This window comes from Lepidochelys olivacea (genome assembly GCF_965140295.1).
Source record: "Lepidochelys olivacea isolate rLepOli2 genome assembly, chromosome: 16".
Classification (NCBI taxonomy): Eukaryota; Metazoa; Chordata; order Testudines; family Cheloniidae; genus Lepidochelys; species Lepidochelys olivacea.
Genome location: NC_140426.1, coordinates 18,238,152 through 18,259,976, shown reverse-complemented (window position 1 = coordinate 18,259,976; position 21,825 = coordinate 18,238,152). Strand labels below are relative to the sequence as shown.

Here is a 21,825-nt window from a genome sequence, read left to right as displayed (position 1 = left end):
CTGCACATTTGTGATCCAGCTGCTCACTCCATACACCCTTATCCCATGGTGGAGAATATGCTGACTCCACAGCTCTTTCTGGGCCACGTAGTTCTTGTCTGCATCCGTATTTTTGCAGCGGAGAACACATGGATCATAGTCTTATAATTACTGACAAATATACAGGTATTAAACTCCTGCTCTAAGGTCTGGATCTGACAGAAACAACCAGAAGCATCATGTCACAGTGCAGGGAGGTATTTATCCCTCTCCATTCACCTCTGCTGCAGCTGCCCCAAGATATTGCAGTAAAAATACTAATGAATTGGAGACTGTTTGGAGAAGTCACAAAAGTGACACCCCATATTGCCAGACTTGTGGTAAAATCATGAGTAGGAGAGTTGCTTTGGAGACAAAAAGGAATTTTTAAGTCTTAGTAGCATAATAATCTGGGAGTCAAGTGGAGAGACTGTGACCAAAACCATTAGCATCCCCGTCACCAAAGACAAACCACAAATTTTAAAACAAGCCACTCAAGGTACTAAATAGAAGACTATACATGTACTAAATGAATAAATAAAGAGGCATATGTGAAAAGCAAATATTCTGTGCTGCTCCATACATTATTGTTTGCATGATTTTATTGTTCATTAAAAAACCCAATAAATTAAAACCCTCTGCAATAGGCTGTTATGATTTGTATGTTAGTAGAGGCTGACCCAGTCTGCAGCTGCTTTGTCTCCCTCCCTGGATGACTTTCAAATTGAGCTTTCTAATCTCTCAGCCCTCTTAACCGAGACCCTGAGTTATTTTGCTTTGTTGTTAAACCTCTGAAGAGTATACGTTTTATTCCTGATTATATTTATATACATATATGGTTACACAGGTGCAGAGAAATGGAGATTCAGACCCTATGTTCTTTACTCATGCATATACAATGACTATTTGATGACCTATCTATTTGGATGTATATCTCCAAACATAGAGGTCATCACATATGCATGAATATAGTATGTAGGGCCTGATTCTCTAATGCCCTACACCTGTGTAATCATTTACACCAGTAGAAAACAGGTAGTTAGATATCTAATGCTAGCCTGCATGCCTGCAATTAGCTATGCCTCTAATTAAATGCTGGTGCAAAATTGCATCCACAAAATGAGTGGCCCGACTGAAGCCCCTTTAAAAAATACATTTGGCACTAATCCTTTAACTCATATAACTGAATCCAACTAATTGAGGCTCTTGAGATTATGGGTTAGATTCTCCATTGCTCAGCACCTCATGTTGTCATTTACATCAGTGCAAAGTGGATGCCAAATGCTACCAAATCTGAATTTTATATGTATTTTGTACTCGTGTAAATGGTTACATGGCTGCAGAGTGATAGAGAATTAGGCCCTATGTACTGTGCTACAGCAATTCAGCTCACAGCAAACCTCCCTCAAGTCACTGTTTGGAGAGAGAGAGATGAGGATCAGATCTGAGTGGAGAATCTAGCCCTTAGAGAAGCCTGGGTTTTCTCCCTCTTACCGTGCTGGAATTCCGTAGGTCATATCTGGAGGTACTCTTGGGTGGGCTCTCTTAAAATGACTCTCGTTATCTTCATTGCAGCGGATGTCCTTGAGCTGGCGGTACAGGTTGTATTCACGTGCTGTGACATAACCAGCCTTAACAGCTCCACGGTTCATGGCAATGTAATTCCGTGGCATCTCCCTTGGGGAAGGCGGCCTGGGTTTCATCGAGTGCCAATGGCCTATCGCTAAGGCCAGAAAGGAATACAAGAGCCAGAACAAAGAAAGTTACTAGAATTTCATTTTGAGTAACCCATCCTCGGTGAATCTTGTTCTGGTGCAGAGGGCCAGCTCAAGGCCTATGTACTGCATCAGTGAGAATTAAGTGATGCATAGGCCTTTTGCTTGTCCTCTACTCAGAGTGAAATTCAAACTGCATTCACATCAGTGTGGTTCAAACAGAGACCAGTAAGAAAATCCACAAATCTTAAGCATAGAGTTTCTCAAGTAAATTGTTCCTATTTCCCACAATTTCCCCACCTCCAATTTGTAATGCTCAGCAATTTTGACAAAGCCGTCCATTTTTTTCCTCACTGAAAGTTACGTGAATTTTCACAGGTGTCCAATGCAAAAGCCAGCTCTGCTCATGAAAGTGGGCCAATTCATGCACATCTTTGCTTGGATTTGGGCCCGTCTCTGCTCAGTTTTCACATACATGAGCAAAAGTTTCTGTAAAGGTGGGTCAGCTTCAAAAGTTGTAAGGAACTGTGACAGACCTTGAGTTTGTGAGTAGCTGTGCATTTTCTTAGAAAAACTTTGTATACTCTTATGATGGCCTCTGCTACAGGACAGAAGGGTCACAACAATCTGACTTGGTCTTGATTGAAGCACATGGTTATTTTCATATATTCTACCCTATTTATGTGAAGCAGGATTTTTTGTGTGTTTGAGTACCGGGCTTAGCAATTGGGTACAGCAAAAGCAAAGCAAAGGCCTTGTTGATATTTGGTAAAAGCAAAGGCCTTGTTGATATTTGGAATTAGACATGATTCAACTATTGTAGCCTGGCCACTGGTGTAGCTGCACTAATACGAGCCCCGAGTGTAGAAAAGGAAAGCTGCGACTTGCACCAGCTGACCTTACACTGATTTCAAACAGGAGTAAGCTCATCTGGAGCATGTTACAACTTTTCTGGTCTACGCTTTTTGGGCTTGCACTGGTGCAGCTACGCCTGCTGCTGGCCATTGATGGTTGAATCCCAAATATAGACAAGGCCAGGGACTCTTGCACACAACAGTTACCAAATGCCACAGATGGTGTTCATGTGAGCAGGTAAAATGCTAGAGTTCTTACTCTCCCGCTTCAGCTCAGTGAGAGTGTTTTCTCCCCTGCACTCCTCCATTGCTATTAAGACTTTAATAGGTACAAGGCATGTTGTTACACTCTAACCTGCCAGTCGTTTGGTGCCATCCACGTGGGGGGAACCTTTTAATAGCCTCTAATGGCATCGCTAATCTTTACTTGCATTGTCATACCTTCAGGTACTCCTCCGTCAGCCCCATGAAGGTATAACCCATATGCAAAGTCATAGCCTGGAAGAGTGTAGCAGCTTCTCCGAGGTTTTCCGACTTCCGCCTGCAAGGGAAAGGTTTGGGAGTAAGAGGGTGAGAAAAGTAAAGATTTCGCTTAACACGTTAAACTCCCTGAAAATAGGGATTTGTAATAAAAGCTTGGACAGTTAGGCCCTGTTTACACTAGGGAAACGTCTCAAAAAGTTCCCCATGTTGCTAACACTAGTTTGGTTCCACTAGTGTAGGCAATGCTGGGAGTTCTAGCATAGCTGCGTTGCTGGTGTCATTTTAAGCGCCATGTCAATTCGACTTACTCTGAGGAGAGTTAGGCAACACAGTTTTTAAAATGGCACCGCCGGCTTGGAACCTTTTCTTCACGTTGCTAACAAAGGTGGAGCTTGACTGGTCTTAACGAGACTTATTACACTCTCAGGAATGGTATGGAAACAGGTCTGTCCCATCTACATCAGCAGCTAAATTGTTGTCATCTGCAGATGGGGCTGGGCTAGGAGAGCCTGTTGGTGACAATAATTTTCAGCAGTGGGTCATTTCCTAGTGTAGACAGTGTGACGGGATCTCGGGGGCGCAGCTTGGGACTGTGGGACTGCTGTGCCCCCTTAACTTGCTAGCCTGGGCTATCTCACAGTGCCTTGCTAGTGACCAGCAGCAAACCCCTCCAGGCACTGTGATCACTCAGTACAACAACATGTGGAGCCTCACACCAGGCTAGTTTACATGAATGCTCCCAGAGCCACTCATGAATCTCATAGAGCAAGGCACCAGCCAAATCCCCCCGCTCCCAGCACTGTACCTCAGGAATATACCATTTTGCACTGCTCAAGATGAGCAATGCAGATTTATTAATTGGTTCACCACTTCATCAATGGAAAGTGAATATACACTAGTCTTTGCAAATCTGAGCAGATTTACCACACGCTTCAGGCAAACTCACTGGTAAAGATAAACAGTAAAACAAATGTATTGACTACAAAAGATAGATTTTAAGTGATTATAAGGGGCAAAAAGTTAGTTACCAAAATAAAATAAAATATATAAGCACGCAGTCTAAACTCTCAACCCTATTAAACTGGGCAACATCTAGATTAAGCAGTTTTTCTCACCCCACTGGATATTGCAATTCATAATATACAGGTTTGTCCCTTAAACAGAGTCTTCTGAGTGTCTTTGTTGCTTGCAGCATAGGTGGGGGCAGGAGCAAGGCGAAGCATGGGCCCCCTCTGTTCTGTTTTATACCCTTAGCCCATATGCTTGAGAACACAAGTCCATGAATGTTTGGTGGGCATTGCTGAGTCCCCAGGCAAGGTTAATCAATTCCCCTGGTGTGGCCCTATGCAGGTAAGTCATTGAATTGTAGCTCCCTTGCTGGACAATGGCTGTTGATGGTTGTTTGACACCCTGCCCGGACATTGGTTACTCTCCTTGCTCTTGTCTCTGGGGAGCTAATATCTGGCTGATTCCCCAATTTACAGCATGTTTTAGTGACCACCATACAACACAATTCTCATAACTTCATATGCACTAAAGATGTACATATTTAGATAGAACAGTGACTTTCAGCTGATTATAACCTTTCCCCTGATACCTCCCATGGCGTGCTTTATCTGCAATATATATACAGTTATATACAGGTGTGTGTGTGTATATATACAATTATATACAGATGAGGAATATGGGGGTTACAAGCCACTCCCCCAAGGTATAGTATGTCACAGATAGGTCCCTTGAAGTGTGGCTACTGACTGAAAAGTGACACTATAAAAACGGCACCTTCAGAAGGAGATGCTCTTGTTTTGTTGAAGGAGGCAGGAGCAGAACTTCTGCACATGGAAAGGCTTCTTATTTTCACACTTTAATTTTTCATCTATGCAACATTATTCTGTATTGCAGAATAATAAGGGGTTTTCTTCAGCCCTTGTTCATGAAAATTACCTAGACTCTCCAGGTCCTTCATTACATTCAACCCCTCTCTTCCAGTTTGGACTGGTGGATGGAAATGACAGGGATGGGGGAAGCAAACTGACCATTCTTACATTTTGTCAGAGAAAAACATTACTCAGCAGGTTTGTCTACAGGGGTTTGTGCCAACATTTGCTTTAGGTTGTTTTGATCTATGTGTGTTTGAATCCCCCTGTCCCAAATTCAAATGAACTACAAATCTCAAAACAAAACTCAGTCAAAACCATCAAGGTTCACCAGGTTTTGAGTCAAAGCTGTGATATTTTTATGGGTTTTTCCCAAAATTATAAACCAACCTAGAGTTACTGGAAAAGTGGGGCGAGACTTGCTTAAGAATACATGGATTTGAACTATTAACATAGTGTATGTTCAGATCTGCTTGGTTAACTCTGAGAAGATCCATCTGTTTGAACAAGGTTATTGGAGGGCTACTTCTGAAGATTATACCTTTGCAGTGTCTAAAAGTCCTTAAATTTCTTTCAGCTCCATTTGTGTCTTTCATTTACAAGTTGTGCATCCCTTTTGAAATTTGGAACTAACCCCAGAAGAGTCTGTCATGTTCTCACTCCTGCCTGGGAATGATCAATAATCTCTGAGAAGCCAAATCTAAGCAACCAAAGGGGAGAAGAAAACAAAAAATATTAGTGACAGTGTTCGCAGTTCAGAAAAGAGAGAGCATGAACCCAACACTTTGTTTTTATTTAGTTTTAAAATTAACCCCCTTTTGCTCTCCTCTGTGTGTCCCAGCTTTGTGGAATCTGTGGGATTAACTGACCTCACTTCCCTCCTTTATATTTGGACCATGATCTCCATGGTGAAGTCACTCTGAGATTTGTGTGTCTTGAAACCTTATTGGCTTTTGAAAGGAAGGGGGCAAAGGGGTCATGACCGGCTGCCCGAAAGCTTATGTCTAGTGAGGTTCTGCTCTCGGATGGCTGGAGCAAGGTTACGCAATGAGCTCCCAAACCCTCTGCAGTGGACCTTGTTCTTTCTGTGGGGCTTGGGATGGGATATTTTTCAGTCTAGAGAAGGTATAAATATGAAATTGCCAGGTCGTATTATAAGTGATAGGGTATCATAGGGTCAGGTTGGTGGGATGGGTGTGGAAATTCTCAGCTCTAGTCACATGTGGATGTTTCAAAATCATCAGCAGTGAGACAGTGAGTGGCCAGCAGTTGAAATATATATATATATATATATGTGTGTGTGTGTGTGTGTGTGTATATATATATATATATAAAATTAAACAGACAACATGTGTCCACCACTGGATGCAAAATCTAATGGACATGAAGTGAATGGATGTGAAATCTGATGGGCTAAGCTTTCTAATAACTAGGAGTTTGAAAAAAGTTCACACGATAGCATGTGACATCATCAATGTCAAAGCCTATCCTTATGCTTGAGAGATCTATAAAGAAGGAAGCATTGAGATATAATACTACCACTTAACAAGTCTCTTCAGTGAAAAGGTAGCAGAACTTCTGGCTAATTGTTTCCTTTATTGTCAGATGGGACAAAACTTTTTGCAATGGAAGTATAAACACAATTCATGCAGATTATAAAATTGCAGTTTATGAAGATATGCAGGAGTTATTACAGCACATTTCAAAACTGTTATGTTTCAAGGACTAGTGAGGCCTTCAGTCTTGCAGAGCTCAAACAAAAATCAGCTAATAAACTAGGTATTAGATTACTTTAAAAGCAAACATTTTACAGAATCAGTTACACATTGGCTCTTATCTAATGTCTGCCTAACTGCGGGTGCACCAAATGGCAACACTATGACTGTGCTGTCAAAGATCTTCACCTGACTTCTACAGGAACTGAACTGAGCTTTTAATCATTATTTCTGATGCTGTAACCTATACACAGGAAGTAACACTTTGGTGGAGGCAGTACTATGGCCTCAGGATGTGAGTGGTCACTACCAAGTGAAAACAACGCAAAGTCCTTGTGGTACCGTAGAGACTAACAAATTTATCTGGGCATAAATGTGACTGGATCACTACAAAAAATAATTTTCCCTCTGTTGATACCCCTTCTTGTCAACTGCTGGGAATGGGCCACATCCACCCTAACTGAATTGGCCTCATTAGCACTAACCCCCCCACTTGGTAAGGCAACTCCCGTCTTTTCATGCGCTGTATATTTATACCTGCCTACTGTATTTTCCACTCCATGCATCTGATGAAGTGGGTTATATCCCACGAAAGCTTATGCTCAAATAAATTTGTTAGTCTCTAAGGTGCCACAAGTCCTCCTGTTCTTTTAGTGATATTTAAATGACTGTTGTTACATTCTAGGATCAACACCCTTTTGAGATATAGTAGGCAATTCGTATCTCTCTGGCCCAACCGCTGCTCTATCTGCAAAGCCTGAAGCAACAGGAGGAAAGAATTCTTTGGGAGGGCAATAAAACCATCCCCACTCTAACCTGACACCTTGGTGAGCAGCAGCTGCATAGAGGCTCCAGTGCTCTTACAATAGTTCAGTAGCTGCTTTGCACCCTTGTGAGAAGGATTTAGCCCTTGGGTTGGTGCAGTGGCAGATACCTTGCGGCATGCCACCAAACCCATCCTTCTGTGCAGCCTCTCTCCCGCTCAGTGGAACAAGAAGGGCTGTGATGCATTGAGAGCAGGCGTGTCAAACCTGTGGGTTGCATCCGGCCCGCAGCACGGTTTAATCTGGCCTGCAGACTTCCTATGAATTTTCGGGCTTGTCTACACAGCTCCAGAGAATGCACTACAGGGTTGTGATTTGTAGAGCGCACCAGTGTGTTGCATTCTAACTCCCGCCATTTAGACCCTGCCAGCATGCACTGATATAGTCCTGTTCCAAACAGGGCTACGTCAGCTTGCATTAAGGAACATGTAGTGTGCGGCAGGAGGGTCTGCATGTGGGAGTTAGAGTACAACACACTGGTGTGCTCTACAAATCACGCCTCTGTAGTTCAGACTCCGGCACAGCAATCCAGCAAAACCTCGAGTACATGTGTCAAACCACGTGTTCGCATTTGAGGCCCTGAGAGGCATAAGACTGGTGGAAGCTGGTATGTGTCCAGACAAGGGGAAATGGCACAGAAGAGTGCTTACCTGCAGGCTGGAGAGGGGACCCACCCCCAACCTGGCAAGTCCAAAAAAAAAAGAAAAAAGGAAACTTTACATAAGTCAAAAGATGAATGCTGACTGTGGCCACTAGACCAGCAGACGCCCCTTTAAATGAAAATAATAATAAAAAAAACCCCCACCCTTTGGTCTACCCTTCCCTTTCTTCACTTCTTTATTCAGCTTGTGACAAGTGGCCATTATGTTTTTATTGGGGAGCAGCAGTCACTAAAATCTAAAACAAACGTAAGTCATTACTGCTGTGGTTTATTTTTAATCTCTATTTTAACAACCTTTGCTGAATGTGGCCCGCACCCAGTGGCAGGTTATTGGCTCAGGCCTGCCATGTGGATGAGTTTGACACCCCTGATTTAGAGTGTCCTGTGCCCATGGAGGAGGTAGGATTTTGCCATTAGAGTATTATTTCATTCTGCAAACCGACTCAGCCCTGCATCCATTCTTATTCAGAACAAAATCATTACAAATGGAAGGACTAGAATCCATTTTTTAAAATGAAAGTTTAGGTTCAGAGACATGGAGGCCACTAGAGAAATCCTGCTACACTGAGCCACGAGTAGCATTATTCCTGTTTTACAGATGGGAGAAACTAAAGCACCAAGAGGTGAAATGACTTGCCCAAGTTCACTCAGTGCATCAGTTGCAGGGTGGGGAATAGAACCCAAGTTTTCTGTTACCCAGCCTTGAGCTTTAACTGCAAGATAAGCCTCCCCTTTATCTATTGTTCCATATGTTAGTGATTTTAGGTATATTTCTAGTAAATGACCAGGACTAGTGAGAAGTTAGTGAATGGAGGGAGGGGGAAATATTAGCAATGAATAAGGCTGGAGCTCGTACCAATTGTCCTTGCTATTATAGAATCATAGGACTGGAAGGGACATCAGGAGGTCATTTAGTCTAGTCCCCTGCACTCAAGTATTATGACAGGTGTTTGTCCAACCTGCTCTTAAAAATCTCCAATGTTGGAGATTCCACAACCTCCCTAGGCAATTTATTCCAGTGCTTAACCACTCTGACTTCAGTTAAGAAGTTTTTCCTAATGTCCAACCTAAACAGCCCTTGCTGCAATTTAAGCCCATTGCTTCTTGTCCTATCCTCAGCAGTTAAGAAGAACAATTTTTCTTCCTCCTCCTTGTAACAACTTTTTATGTTCTTGAAAACTGTTATCATGTCCCCTCTGAGTCTTCTTTTCTCTAGACTAAACAAACCCAATTTTTTCAATCTTCTCTCATAGGTCATGTTTTCTAGTCCTTTAATATTTTTTTGTTGCTCTTCCCTGGACTCTCTCCAATTTGTCCACATCTTTCCTGAAATGTGGCGCCCAGAACTGGACACAATACTCCAGCTGAGGCCTAATCAGTGCGGAGTAGAGCGGAAGAATGACTTCTCGTGTCTTGCTTACAACACTCCTGCTAATACATTCCAGAATGATGTTTACTTTTTTTGCAACAGTGTTACACTGTTGACTCATATTTAACTTGTGGTCCGCTATGACCCCCAGATCCCTTTCTGCAATACTCCTTCCTAGGCCGTCATTTCCCATTTTGTAATCCTTGAAAATGTCTCCACAAAAGCAATGTGTCTACCTTTTTTTAAAGAACTCCAGATTAATAGCAGCTATAGAGAGATGCCGCATTAGATACTGCAGATTACTGCAAGGTTTAATAATGCACATCCTGGTTCCAGAGACTGCCTATTCAAAGGGTCTGCAGGGAGTCTGTACATGATGCCACCTCCATGCAATTACATATAACCCAGAACCAATAAACAGCCTCCTCCTGAGCAGGAAAAATTTGACATAAAAGGCAAATTGTGGTTTTATAGCATTTTTCAAATATATGAGCTCAGGCTTTTCCCTGGGATCCTCTCCTGATACCACAGAAAATGATGATTTGGCGTCAGAAATTAGTTATTAAAATGAAGGAGATGTGTTGTGGGGGAGAAACCCCATAGAAATCCCAGCAAAGGCAGAGGCCTGTAACACTCTTGCAAATCTGTTTGAAAAAGTTTAGGTGAGATTTTTAGCATGGGGGACCTCATAGGATTTGAATTTTTCCACAAACAGAGCTCATTTATTTCATAGTCAAGAGGCCTGATTCTCTCTTGTGCATGTTGTGCAGTCATTTACACCACTGCTCAGTGAGTGCATAGTCGCATCTGGTTGCATTTTACAGCCCCATGGTATAAGTGACTACACAAGATGCAGGGCAACAAAGAATCTGGCCCAATAGGCCAAACCCTGAGAGAACCCATGACTGCCACTGAAATCAGTGAAACTGGGAGGTTCTGAACACCTCCCAGAACTTGGTCATATACGTCCTTCCACCCAACTGCTCACTTGTGTAAGGAAGTCTCCTTATTGGCTATAGAAGGAAGGCAATCTTTGTAACAGTCATTAAGGATTAAAGTTTGCCTAGTTCATGAATTAGCAAAAAACTATTATAACTTTATCAGTCAGTTTAAGTTGTTTGTCATCAAGTGATTAGATGTGCTGCATTACTAAATGCTTCAGAGAGGCACCCAAAGTGGATGCAAAGCCTCCTGTCTCTTCCCCCACCCCACCAGCATTGCCTCCTTTCAGGTTTAGCCTGTCACAAAGCTGCTTGGCTGGAATACAGATCTGTCTGACAGCTGTCCCCATCAGCAGACAACTTCATTAAACCTCATTAAGATGTCATCTCTCTGCCTTATTTCCCACCTCTCCACTCTAATTAAAACCATCTCACTCTGCATCCCAGGCGGTCCTAATTTTCTCTTGGTACCTTCTGCAAGTTTTTTCCCTTTATGATGTTAGCAAGGAAAATCAGGCATCTTAAATCAGCCCATTCAGAAAAGACGACCCTGTTTTTTTCCCCCCTGAAGCATTCCCAATACATTTAATCATCCTGCAGAGATCACATCCTTCCAGGGATGAGAGTGAGAGAGATGTCACCTTGAGACCCAGGCCGTAACTAACTCTTTCCATATATTCATTGAGGATGCATTTAGAAGGGTGGTAAATGTTCTATTGCCTATAAAAACGATGAATTCCATTTAAATCTGAGTACGCTTGTCCATTTTGTTTGTTTTTTGGTTAATCAGACTCTTAAATAGGGTTTGTGCTGGGGGGGGTTGGTTTATTTTGGAAATAGATTGTGTATGTGCCCTACTGCCCTCTGCTGGATAGAATCAGAACTGCTCAGCTACATGTCATAAGCCATATACAGCACAAGGCGATCGCCAGATCTCACTCGGGGGCAAAGAAAAGCAATCTGCTTGGAAGTGGGCCTGTTTCATTGTGGAAATGGGACGGATTTCACATTTTCACCAAAATGCAAACATTTCAAGCATTTCCTATTTTGTTGCAAATACTTTGTGCACCTCCCATTTCATATATACTTATAGCTTATCAACCCCCTACGTTCACTCATCTAGGGAGATTTAGAATGTGAGAGGTATAGAAAGATAGAAAAAGCCTGCAAAGAGAGCTACACAGAGAGAGGGAGGCATGTATTTTTAATCCCTGTATCTAGCACAGCTCTTCACTGGGAGGGGGTGCTCTGGAAATTCATGAATTCTCCCTGTGCTTTTATTCAGCTGGGCATACCCAGCTCCTTCCTAGATGATTCTATGGTCTTTGGTTGCCTGCAAACCCCATGCCTGTGCCTTTTCAATTCATATGATCCTGTTTCTTTCCCTACCTTCTGTTCCACTTTTCATTACACCCCCTTGTACAGTAAAGCCTCCCATCACGCTGCCATTACCATTATTACTGCTGATTTACTGCGCTTACAGAGTGAAGTGATTGCAGTGACATGGCCCAGCATTTTCCCTCCCTTCCCCCCGTGACAGCTTGAAATCAAGCCCCTCATTTGCATTTACATGATCTTGCTGTGCAGCTTATGAGATCGGGAGATTTATTTGCTACTTAGCTTGATGTTTGATTACACTCTAAGAAGGCGGTGAGCTACAAAGTGCAGGGATACATCAGATCCGAGCTACTGAGAGCCTCAGGGGGACAGTAACTCAACATCAGGTTTAGGTATATGAGAACAGGAATGTTTGGTGTTTTGAAGGAGGCAAATTTGATGAGCTTAAAAAAAAGGGAGGGTGGGGGGAACTTGTTTGCTCCCTTCCTGCCCAAAAATGATTAGTAAAATGTGGATGCTGTTTTCTAAAGACAGCTCCAGCTTTGTTAGCTCTGGAGAAATGCTACCTGGCAGCTAGTTACAAGGAGTTTGCTCCATATAACTTCCTTTCTTGAGTGGAGGAGTAATAACACTCAGCGCTTACCATCCTCAAAGCTTTTCATAAACACGAAAGGTCGAATTCAATGGGAGTTTTGCTTGCTGAAAGCCCACAAAATTTGACCCTAATTTATTAATCCCCACAACACGTCCTTAAGTAATAATCCCTATATTACAGTTGGGGAAAGAGAGACCGAGAAGCTCATTATCTTGTGCAAGACTGCAGAGGAAATCAGGAACATAGCAGGAAATAGAATTTATTGGTTCCTGGCTCAGTCTTGTGGTCAGATCACCAGACCACAGATTACTGCCACAGAAGTAAGTCAGAAAGAGTGTAACTGTACGGGACTGTATATCAATGGGTGTTGCATCCCATCTGAAAAGGACTGCTTGGACATGATATAATGTCTATGAACCTGTTAATCATAATATGATGCCAGTTGGAGAATGAGCTTTGTATGTTGGTACATTAGACACAATACAATGTCAAATTAATGTTAAATGCAGAAACCTACTTACACTCAACATCAAAGACAGCACGTTAGGGACCCAACCTTGCATTTACACATGTCAATAAAGCTACTTACATGAGTAGTCCAGTGAATTCAATTAAACTACTCTGGTGAATAAAGTGACTCACGTGCATAAGTGTTACATATTCAGAATAAAAAAATGCAATGGCTAATATTCTCATAATAAGCTTAAACTCACCCACATTGCACATATTATAGATAAAGCTATTGCACGCAATGGAATAGCTTCTAATCCAATAATGTGCAAATCCTAATTTTTGCACTTCCTGACTTCTGAGTGCTCAAAACCATAATCTTCATCTTACACAAGGTAAGAATTTTTTGTATTTAATTTCTCTCCCTTTTTTTCTTAATTTAAGAAAAGATTACTAAATGCTCCTCTGGGCCAGGATGCATCCGTCGTTCTATAGTAGGGGTTGGGCAAACTTTTTGGTCTGAGAGCCATATCTGGGCATGGAAATTGTATGGTGGGCCATGAATGCTCACAAAATTGGGGTTGGGGGTTGGGGCTCTGGCTGGGGGTGCAGGCTCTCGGGTGGAGCCAGAAATGAGGAGTTCAGTGTGTGGGAGGGGGCTCCAGGCTGAAGCAGGGGGTTGGGGTGCGGGTCGGGGGGTGAGGGCTCTGGCTGATAGTGTGGGCTCTGGAGTGCAGGAGTATGGGACTGAGGGGTTCAGAGGGTGGGAGGGGGATCAGGGCTGGGGAAGTGGGTTGGGGTGCTGGAGGAGGTAAGGGGTGCAGGCTCCAGGCAGCGCTTACCTCAAGCAGCTCCTGAAAGCAGCAGCATGTCCCCCCTCCAGCTCCTATGAGGAAGCATGGACAGGCAGCTCTGTGTGCTGCCCTGTCCACAGGTGCCGCCCCTGCATCTCCCATCGGCTGTGGTTCCTGGCCAATGGGAGCTGTGGGGGTGGTGCTTGGGGCGGGGGAAGTGTGCGGAGCCCCTTGGCTGCCTCTACACATAGGAGCCGGAGCGGGAGACATGCTGCTGCTTCCGGGAGTGGCGCAGAGTCACGGCATGAGCTCGAGAGTCGGATGCGGCTCCCGGGCTGTAGTTTGCCCACCCCGATCTAGATTAATACAACAGGGGTTAGGGTGAGGAGTTTTAGATACAAGTATTACAGTATCTGAGAATAATCTGTTTTTCTCAGACACTGGGCCAAATTCACCCTTGTGTAACTCCTCTCTTTTCACTGAAGTTACTCTAGGGATGAATTTGAAGATGCAGCACAAAAACATGGGTCAGGCTGGGGTGGGGGGGTGGCTTTCTGCCACCTTTGTCCCTCCTGAAGTTCCGGGCTATTGTAGAGGTCAGCATGGCACCCAATGTAAGTTGGAGCAGCCGCAGGGACTATCCCCACAGCTGCCAATGGGCTGCTCTTCAGTCCAAAATACCTGTAGTGCAAAGCACTCTGACCATTTCTCCTCCCATCAGTGTAGTTCTGTGCCAGGGGCTGCATGGGTTGGGCTACCTACACTGGCCTGGTTCTGGGGGAAATTCCCCAGAAGGCCTTTCCAGTCCTTTTGTGCTGCTATAGTGAGGGACAGAATCTGGCCCCTAGTTTACAAAGTATGGGGCGGGGGGAAGAGTTATTGCTCATTAGATTTCAATAGTGTTTCTATACTGTAACAATTTGCCCTAACATCAATACGTTTTGTGCTAAATCTTGCCATTGTATTGTTGCAATTGACTTCATTGGGTTGCATGGGGGATGGGACTGTGATAAGAATTCAGCTTATGCTGTATCCAAAAGGATGGCATGATGCTTTTGTAGCACTGAAAACGAGTAAAAAGAAATTTAGATCTCCAAGTGACTTACAAAGATTGGTGGGCATCATAACCCCTATTGTACAGATGGGGGTGCTGTGCCAGAGAAAAGTAACTTGTTCAAGGTCACCCTGCGAGTCAGTGGCAGAGGAGAGACTAGGGCCCCATTTGGTGCCATATCCCCAAGCTCCTGTTGTACAGGTGATATTTTAGATATAAAAATGGGATGAAATAATAAATATTTAGCAGATCTGTGACACGCTCATTTGGCCAGATGATCAGTAAAGGGTTGAATATACTGGACAGTGGAGTTAGCAAGTTTGGAATGAATCTTGAGAAAATAAAACAGTGATAGGAGTGCTTCAAAAATAGAAATCAAAATTACTGAACTGTTTTAAGTTTTGAAGGGGTGCAGGGATCATTCTGTGTGTGTCTGTTTTTCATTTCTTTATAGATTCATTAAAAATCCCTCCATGTAAAATGAAAGTGAACATGATTAATGTGCTAATTCCTGGCTCTTCCATACCATAGACCAGAAGAAAACATTGGCTCCAATGACTTGTACTCTGACATATTTCATTATAAAGTGATTGGCTTTTTTAATTGTTATTGCAGTGTCATGTTATGGTTGCTAGCCACAGGCGGAGCACTAGTGGTATAAGTCCTGGACTGGGAATCAGCCACTTTTGAGTACCGGGTCTGATCGAAATGCCTCCTGTAACCATCAAAGGTGAGACACGTAGCCCCTGTGCCTTAATTTCCCCATTGGTAAAGTAAGAATAATATTTAGCAACTTCACAGGTGGGGGTTGCAAGGTTTAACTGATGTGTATAGAACTTGAAAGTGCTACTGAAGTGCTAAGTGTCGTTCTTTCATTTGAAAGATTTTCCCTGTTTAAGCTGCTGTTTAAGAAACGAAAGTAGCAGAGGCTGGTGAGGGTAAGCAGGATGGGCATCATCTGCTCTCTGGCATGGTCTTTACTCACTGCTCTAAACTGGCTTTCGTGCCTCAATTTTGCCTACAGAGTCAGATGTCACCGGCCTCCACTGAGCGAAGGGTCTCTGCCTCACTCTAAGGATTGTGTGCTGGCAAAACATCAACATTTAAGATGATGCTGAGTCACTCCAAATGTGCAATCACCAGACACCCGAGTGGATTGACCGTGCTGAAAAATAACTGATTCGGTTTAAAAAACTGGGACACTCAGGTTGCATTAACTTTTAGGGCGGATTTTAAAATTGGTGGCCAAGTGAGGGGGCACAGAGAAAGAGAACACTTGCCCCAACTCATGAAGGAATAATCTCCAAGCTGGGACAGTGACCGAGAAATGCAACGCTGGCTCCTTGTACAGTAAAGTCCACATTTAACCAGGTTGGGCAGAAGCACAGTCAGAACTATTTGTCTGAAACAAAAATCCCTCTTTATGGTGATGTGCTTTATGCTACAGCTCATCCTACTATGCTCTCAGATGACAGCTGTAAAGTGAATTTAATAACATGGCAACTGACCATTTGATATAGCAGAGTTGGGGCACAGGGCCTTAATATGTGATCAAAGAGGTCTACAATTAGAAAGCAATGCTCTCTCTTAGCTGCTGTAGAGTATTGAAGAAGCTCAGTTGGAAACTTATTTCAGTTGCTCTTTCTGAAAGGAAAAATACTGTGGCTCACAAGCCTCCCTTTGAATAAGCAAGTAAAATTTCCCAATAGAGCCCTGAGACAGGATACAAACTAGTCAACAGGTGACTGACTTTGCTGGGTTTTTCAGCATTGTCGAGACGTTTAGTTATGAGCTACCCACTCCAAAAATATGGTTGATATGTTAACCAGAGGGTAAAAAAGTAGGATGTTCCTGTGGTTAAGTCGTTGGAGTGGGGCTCAGAAAAGCTGGGTTCAATCCTCTGCTCTGCATCATACTGCCTGCATGTCCTTAGGCACGGAGGTTGAAATCCTGACTCAGCTGAAGATAACGGGAGTTTTGTTATCAACTTCACTGGGGCCAGGATTTCACAGAGAGAGATAAAGGACTTGTCCCGGTGCCCCACCTGTAATCGTGAGGATGATAATACTTCCCCTTCCCACACCTTTTTGTCTGTCTTGTCTATTTAGTTGTAAATTCTTCAGGGCAAGGAGTGGCCCTTACTATGCATATATACAGTGCCTAGCGCCCTTACCTTCACTGGTGCCTCTGAGCACTACTGTAATACAAATAACAATAAAAGATTGAATGGGAGTTTTCTTAGATGGACTGAGAGTGCATCTCCAAGGGAAAGAAATCCACTATCTGGTACAGGAGCTAGACCATGCGAGATGCTGGTACATGCAAGAACTGTTTGTACTTAGTTTTTAGTCTTGAAAATTACCATGAGATATGATACTACAAGTAATTATTAAAGACTTAAGAAAGAGGCTTCCCTATTATATAAAAGACTCCAGTGATGATCTTTATCCAACTTGTCAAATGGGCGGACTTGGTGGAACTGAATAATTTTCTTCTCTTCTGCACAAATCATGAATGCTAGTCATACTTCAAGTCTGAAGCGAATACTGTGAGGCTGGTATAGACCAGCTTATAATTACCAAACTAGAGAAAAAGAACAGCATTTCCTAATGAATGACAAGCCACTAGGTGGAAATCTAATTTGGTCTAATTAAGCAGCCTTTGTGAGGATTTGTCTTTAGATGAAAAGAGGGAGCCAAAGAGATCTAAATGCAAATGAACTCTATCTTTTTGGTTTTAAAGGGCCAGCCAGATATGAAAGTATTTACGCACACACTATTTTCATTCTTCTTCATGGGAGTATTTACCAGCCTTTTAGTTTTCACCTAACAGCTACATTTTGCTCCCAACTTCTGGTAATTTGTAAATGCTTATTGCACTGTTTCTTGACTGAGAATACTTTGAATACAATATCTGCTAGGTGGACAATTCTGACACCAGAATCCCACAAACAGAAAATCGGTTTTCCATATAACAAGGAAAGAGGCGATTTGCTAGGGAATGAAATTCCAAGTTTGGTATGCTCCAGTCTGTTCATGGTGTCAGGTAACCCTGGAGATTTGTGGGGGTTCCTTAATGGATTCTGAGCTCTTCATCAGATTTATACATTTATCTTTCTGTCTACAATATGAATTATTTTATCACTGATAAGTCAACAACATCTGGCTCAGTTTTGCTCTTTCTGCTGATTCCGCTAAGATGGCATTGTGTCTATCAGGTACACACCTGCAAATTGGAAGTTCTTAAGTGTTTAATTTAGATCAAAAGGAAATATTGAAAATAAGTTTGCCTCTGCTACTAAATCTGCTCTTGACTTTAGGCCAAATATGCTCTTGTGCCAATGTACAGGGCCAAAAAAGCAAATCTAGTCTCTGTAAGGGTGGTATAGTTGATGAAGTGCACACCAGAGCAATTCTGCCCCAGAGCTAGCACACAAGCAAGACAAGGCAGATAGATTGGACTGTACATATTATGCAAGGCTGCTAGGCAGGAAGAAAAGGGGGCACCTGGTCAGAGCAAAAGTGGGTGTGGATAGTAGTGGGTCTGAGCTGTGAAGTTCAGATCTGAACTTTCCAAAGTTTGAGGGGTGTTCAGATCCAGGGCTTTCACTTGAGCCCATCTCTAAACAGGGACACCTAAATTCATGCTCCTCACATGCATGACTCCTAAAGCAACATAGACACCTTGGGTGGAAATTTCAAGAGTCTAAAGTGATTTAGTCCCTATTGGTTTGCAAGATGGGGGTAATACTTACCTACTTCGCAACTCCTCATGAACCTCACTGGTACCACTTTATAGAATCCTTCTAGAACACTGAGGCCAAATTTTGTCGAGATTTACATCCACTGTGAGCTCAATGAGTCAGGGGAGAATTAAGTCCTTGGTGTTCACACCCTGCAGACACTTATGTAACCTGTCCCCTGCTTTAGCCGTGCTATGCATATTTTGCACTTTTGGTCCTTCCTTATAAATCACCTGGGGCTCAGTAGAACACAGTGGACCTCATGGTCTCCGCAAGATCCATGCAACAAGAGCGATGTCAAGGGAACTGAAAAGTGTAACGGAGACCAGGATTTGGCTCAATGCCTTTCTGTGGAGGCAATGTTACTAGGTCGTGGGTACAGTCCAAAGCAGACTTCCATTGGCGTAGAACTCAGTCGTGGGGGCCAAAAGTTGACCCTCTGATACGTATCTGTTGGCTGCATTGAGGGTTGCACACGTTAATTCAAGGGAATTGGTATTTGTTGTATATGTGTTAGTCAATACGTTCACAGTGACTTCCAGAGCCAAACAATCTGATATCAGAGATTGGCAAGCAATGTGTTACAGTCAGGCAACCCCTCCTTGTTTGCAGTGCTCAGACCTCCCACAGGAAGACACAAGGCTGCGATAATTGCAACAAATTACCAACTTCTGGTACTTCTTGGACTGAATAATTTCCATTTTCATCATAGAACAGTTAAAAGTTTTTGCTACTAAAAAGGATGCTGTTTCTTTAATGTAATAAAACCTCAGCAGGACAGAACATCTTTACTAGACTATCCCCCACAATTCCCATAAGAAATCAAATATAATCCTATTTAAGAAGCTTTAAATAATTTTGAGCTTTCATATTGACATATTAAAATGCAGCTTAAAAAACGCCTTCACTGCAATCCCTTTACAAGGGTCAGGGATATAAAATTTGCAGAAATATGATTAGTAGATCAGTTGGAAAGACATAGGGAGCGGGTTCCAATTTTACTATGTAAAGTGCCATTCTGCATCAGAAAGTGACTGTAAAAGCAGCCCCTTCTTACTAAATGGATCTAGTCCCTGTGTCTCTTTAGTCAGATCAGCCCCCTTTAGTGCTTTAAGCTTTTACACTTAGACCTGCAGAACCAACGTAGCTAAGGAAGAAAGAGCTAGATTCTACTCCTTGTGCACCACCAGAATAAATGTTCACTAACTTCCAGTTATGGGACAAATCAGTTACACTTGAGCAAACACATTGGATGTCACAGAGAACATAATCTGAAGATAGAGGAGATGCAACTATGTCATGGAGTACAGTGGGGTTTCCCAGATGTCAATGAGGATACAGTTTGGCCCACAGTCAGTTTGGCCTGCTGGTGGTGAGTGAGAAGACAAGAACCCATCCTGACTTTCAGATTCTGAGGTGTGGAGATGGGAACAACAAACATATTTTTATTTGTAAATGGAACATAGTTGCTATTGAAATTATTAGGAGACAATCATGGGATCCCACAACACAATTTCTACAGACTTACATTTCACAGTGAACCTGAACTTTAAAGCAAAGGCTGAAATAGGCTCCTCAAAGGTCTAGAAAGAAATTCTAGCCCCACTGATTTCATTCCCAGAATTTGAAATTTATTGGATGTTGCAGCTGCCTGAAAGAAGACATGCCATAGGAAGCACTTACGCTATTTATAAGGTCAGGAATAGAAACCTTAAACCCTTTAGGTGCATCACAAATTGACTTGGTAGCACACAATCTAAAGATAGTTGTGTCAGAAAACATGCGGTGAAATATCTTCACTAATATTCACCCTGTGTCTGTGCATATGAACTTCAAGTGTGGGCTTCTCTCTCCTTCCTATTGATGCCCTGAACCAGTAAATATGTCTTTCTTGTCAGTGTCCAAGTTTGGCTTTTTCCACTAATATGTTTTCATGATCTGAACAAGGCAGGATTTGCTGTTCTGAAGTTTATCACAATACTCCCTTCACTTTTTGTCATATGAGAACTGCAATATCACTCCAGGGAGAAATATATGCTATAATAATTGCATGCTTCATTATCACAATGTGAATGCAGGGGTGTGTATCTGTGTATACAATGGGCCATACTCAGCTCTATTACACATATGCAACCCCCACAGACATCAAAATCTTTGCATGTGTAACCGAGAGCAGTTTTCAACCCAGGCTATTAGAAAAATTAGATAAAAATTTCTAACCAAACATAGGGAAATCAAGTGGGTTAAATGTCTCTCTTCAGGCAAAATTTTGCCCTGAGTTACATCTGTGCAATTCTATTGAAATCAGTAGGCTTGCATGGATGTAAATGACAGAATTTGGTCCCACACCTTTGAGTATATAAAATATAATGGACTCAAATTGTGCTGCCAGCGATAGGTAAACTCAATAGGGCTTGCACATGTGTAACTGAGAGAAGATTCTGGCCCATATTGTTTACTCTGTCCCACAGCAAAATGTACTCGGCACATTGAAATTTAATAGCAAAACCAGGCAAGCAAATCACACCCTCCTCATTACATAATGGCACTTACTGTGAAAGCTTAATGTGTCAAACTGTTTCTCCAGGCAATAATGTGACTAATAACTTTACTTCTGCCTAAGGCTGGACTTTGGTCACGGCTGTCACAGATTCTATGATTTTTGTTGTCCCCCCCGTGTCCCCCCCCGCAAAATATCCATGATTTTGACATGTTGGGACTCATGCGTGTGTGAGAGCGAGTGGGTTGAGAGACGTAACAGCTCAACAAACTGCATGGAGAGCTGTGGTGGTAAACCTGGGTCTGTACAGGAGGCAAACAGAGAGAGTCTGATGCCACAAGGGACCAAGTGCCTTCAGTTCCCAACTGAGGTCAGTCAATGGGAGCAGAGTTGAGTATGCCTGATACCTTACACAGTCTCGATGATGAGCTCATGCAGAAAAACTGCAGTGACACCAAGGACCAGAACAGTGATCACTTGGTGAGATCTTTAATTCCCTCCTGAGTTTTCTTCCTGTCCTGCTTTACCCTGCTAAATTTTTACACTTAACCTGGCTTTCCAATTATTGCTTTGGGTTTACAAAGGTCATTCTGGTATGGTCAAAACTGCAATTGAAGCTCACAGACTAAGAACATAACTTATTTTTTCCACATTTTTAGTTTAAATAATTTGGGGTACATATTAAAGCCAGTTATTTTGGACTTTATTACTATATTTCCGTTAGTCCTGCTCGTGATTTCCTTGTTCCTTTCTTCACCAAATCGCTACAATAAAATACCAGCCCTACTCATGTCTATCGCTTTGTCTTTATTCATAGTTTTTGTTGAAAGTCTAAAACACCGTGGGTCATACTGCTTGTCTAACATACATTAGTAATGCCACTGATTTCCAAAAG

At 42.6% G+C, this 21,825-nt stretch overlaps 1 protein-coding gene across 1 annotated transcript in view; it reads right to left on the bottom strand.

The window, feature by feature from the left end:
• The window catches only part of CFAP77 (cilia and flagella associated protein 77), a 102,010-nt gene that overhangs the window by 37,792 nt on the left and 42,393 nt on the right, over positions 1-21,825 (bottom strand). Inside the window, exons 2-3 of the mRNA XM_084650239.1 lie at positions 3,029-3,128; positions 1,513-1,741 (exon numbers count right to left, since the gene is read on the bottom strand). Coding sequence (XP_084506365.1) covers positions 1,513-1,741; positions 3,029-3,128 — 329 coding nt within the window. The remainder of the gene's footprint in view (positions 1-1,512; positions 1,742-3,028; positions 3,129-21,825) is intronic.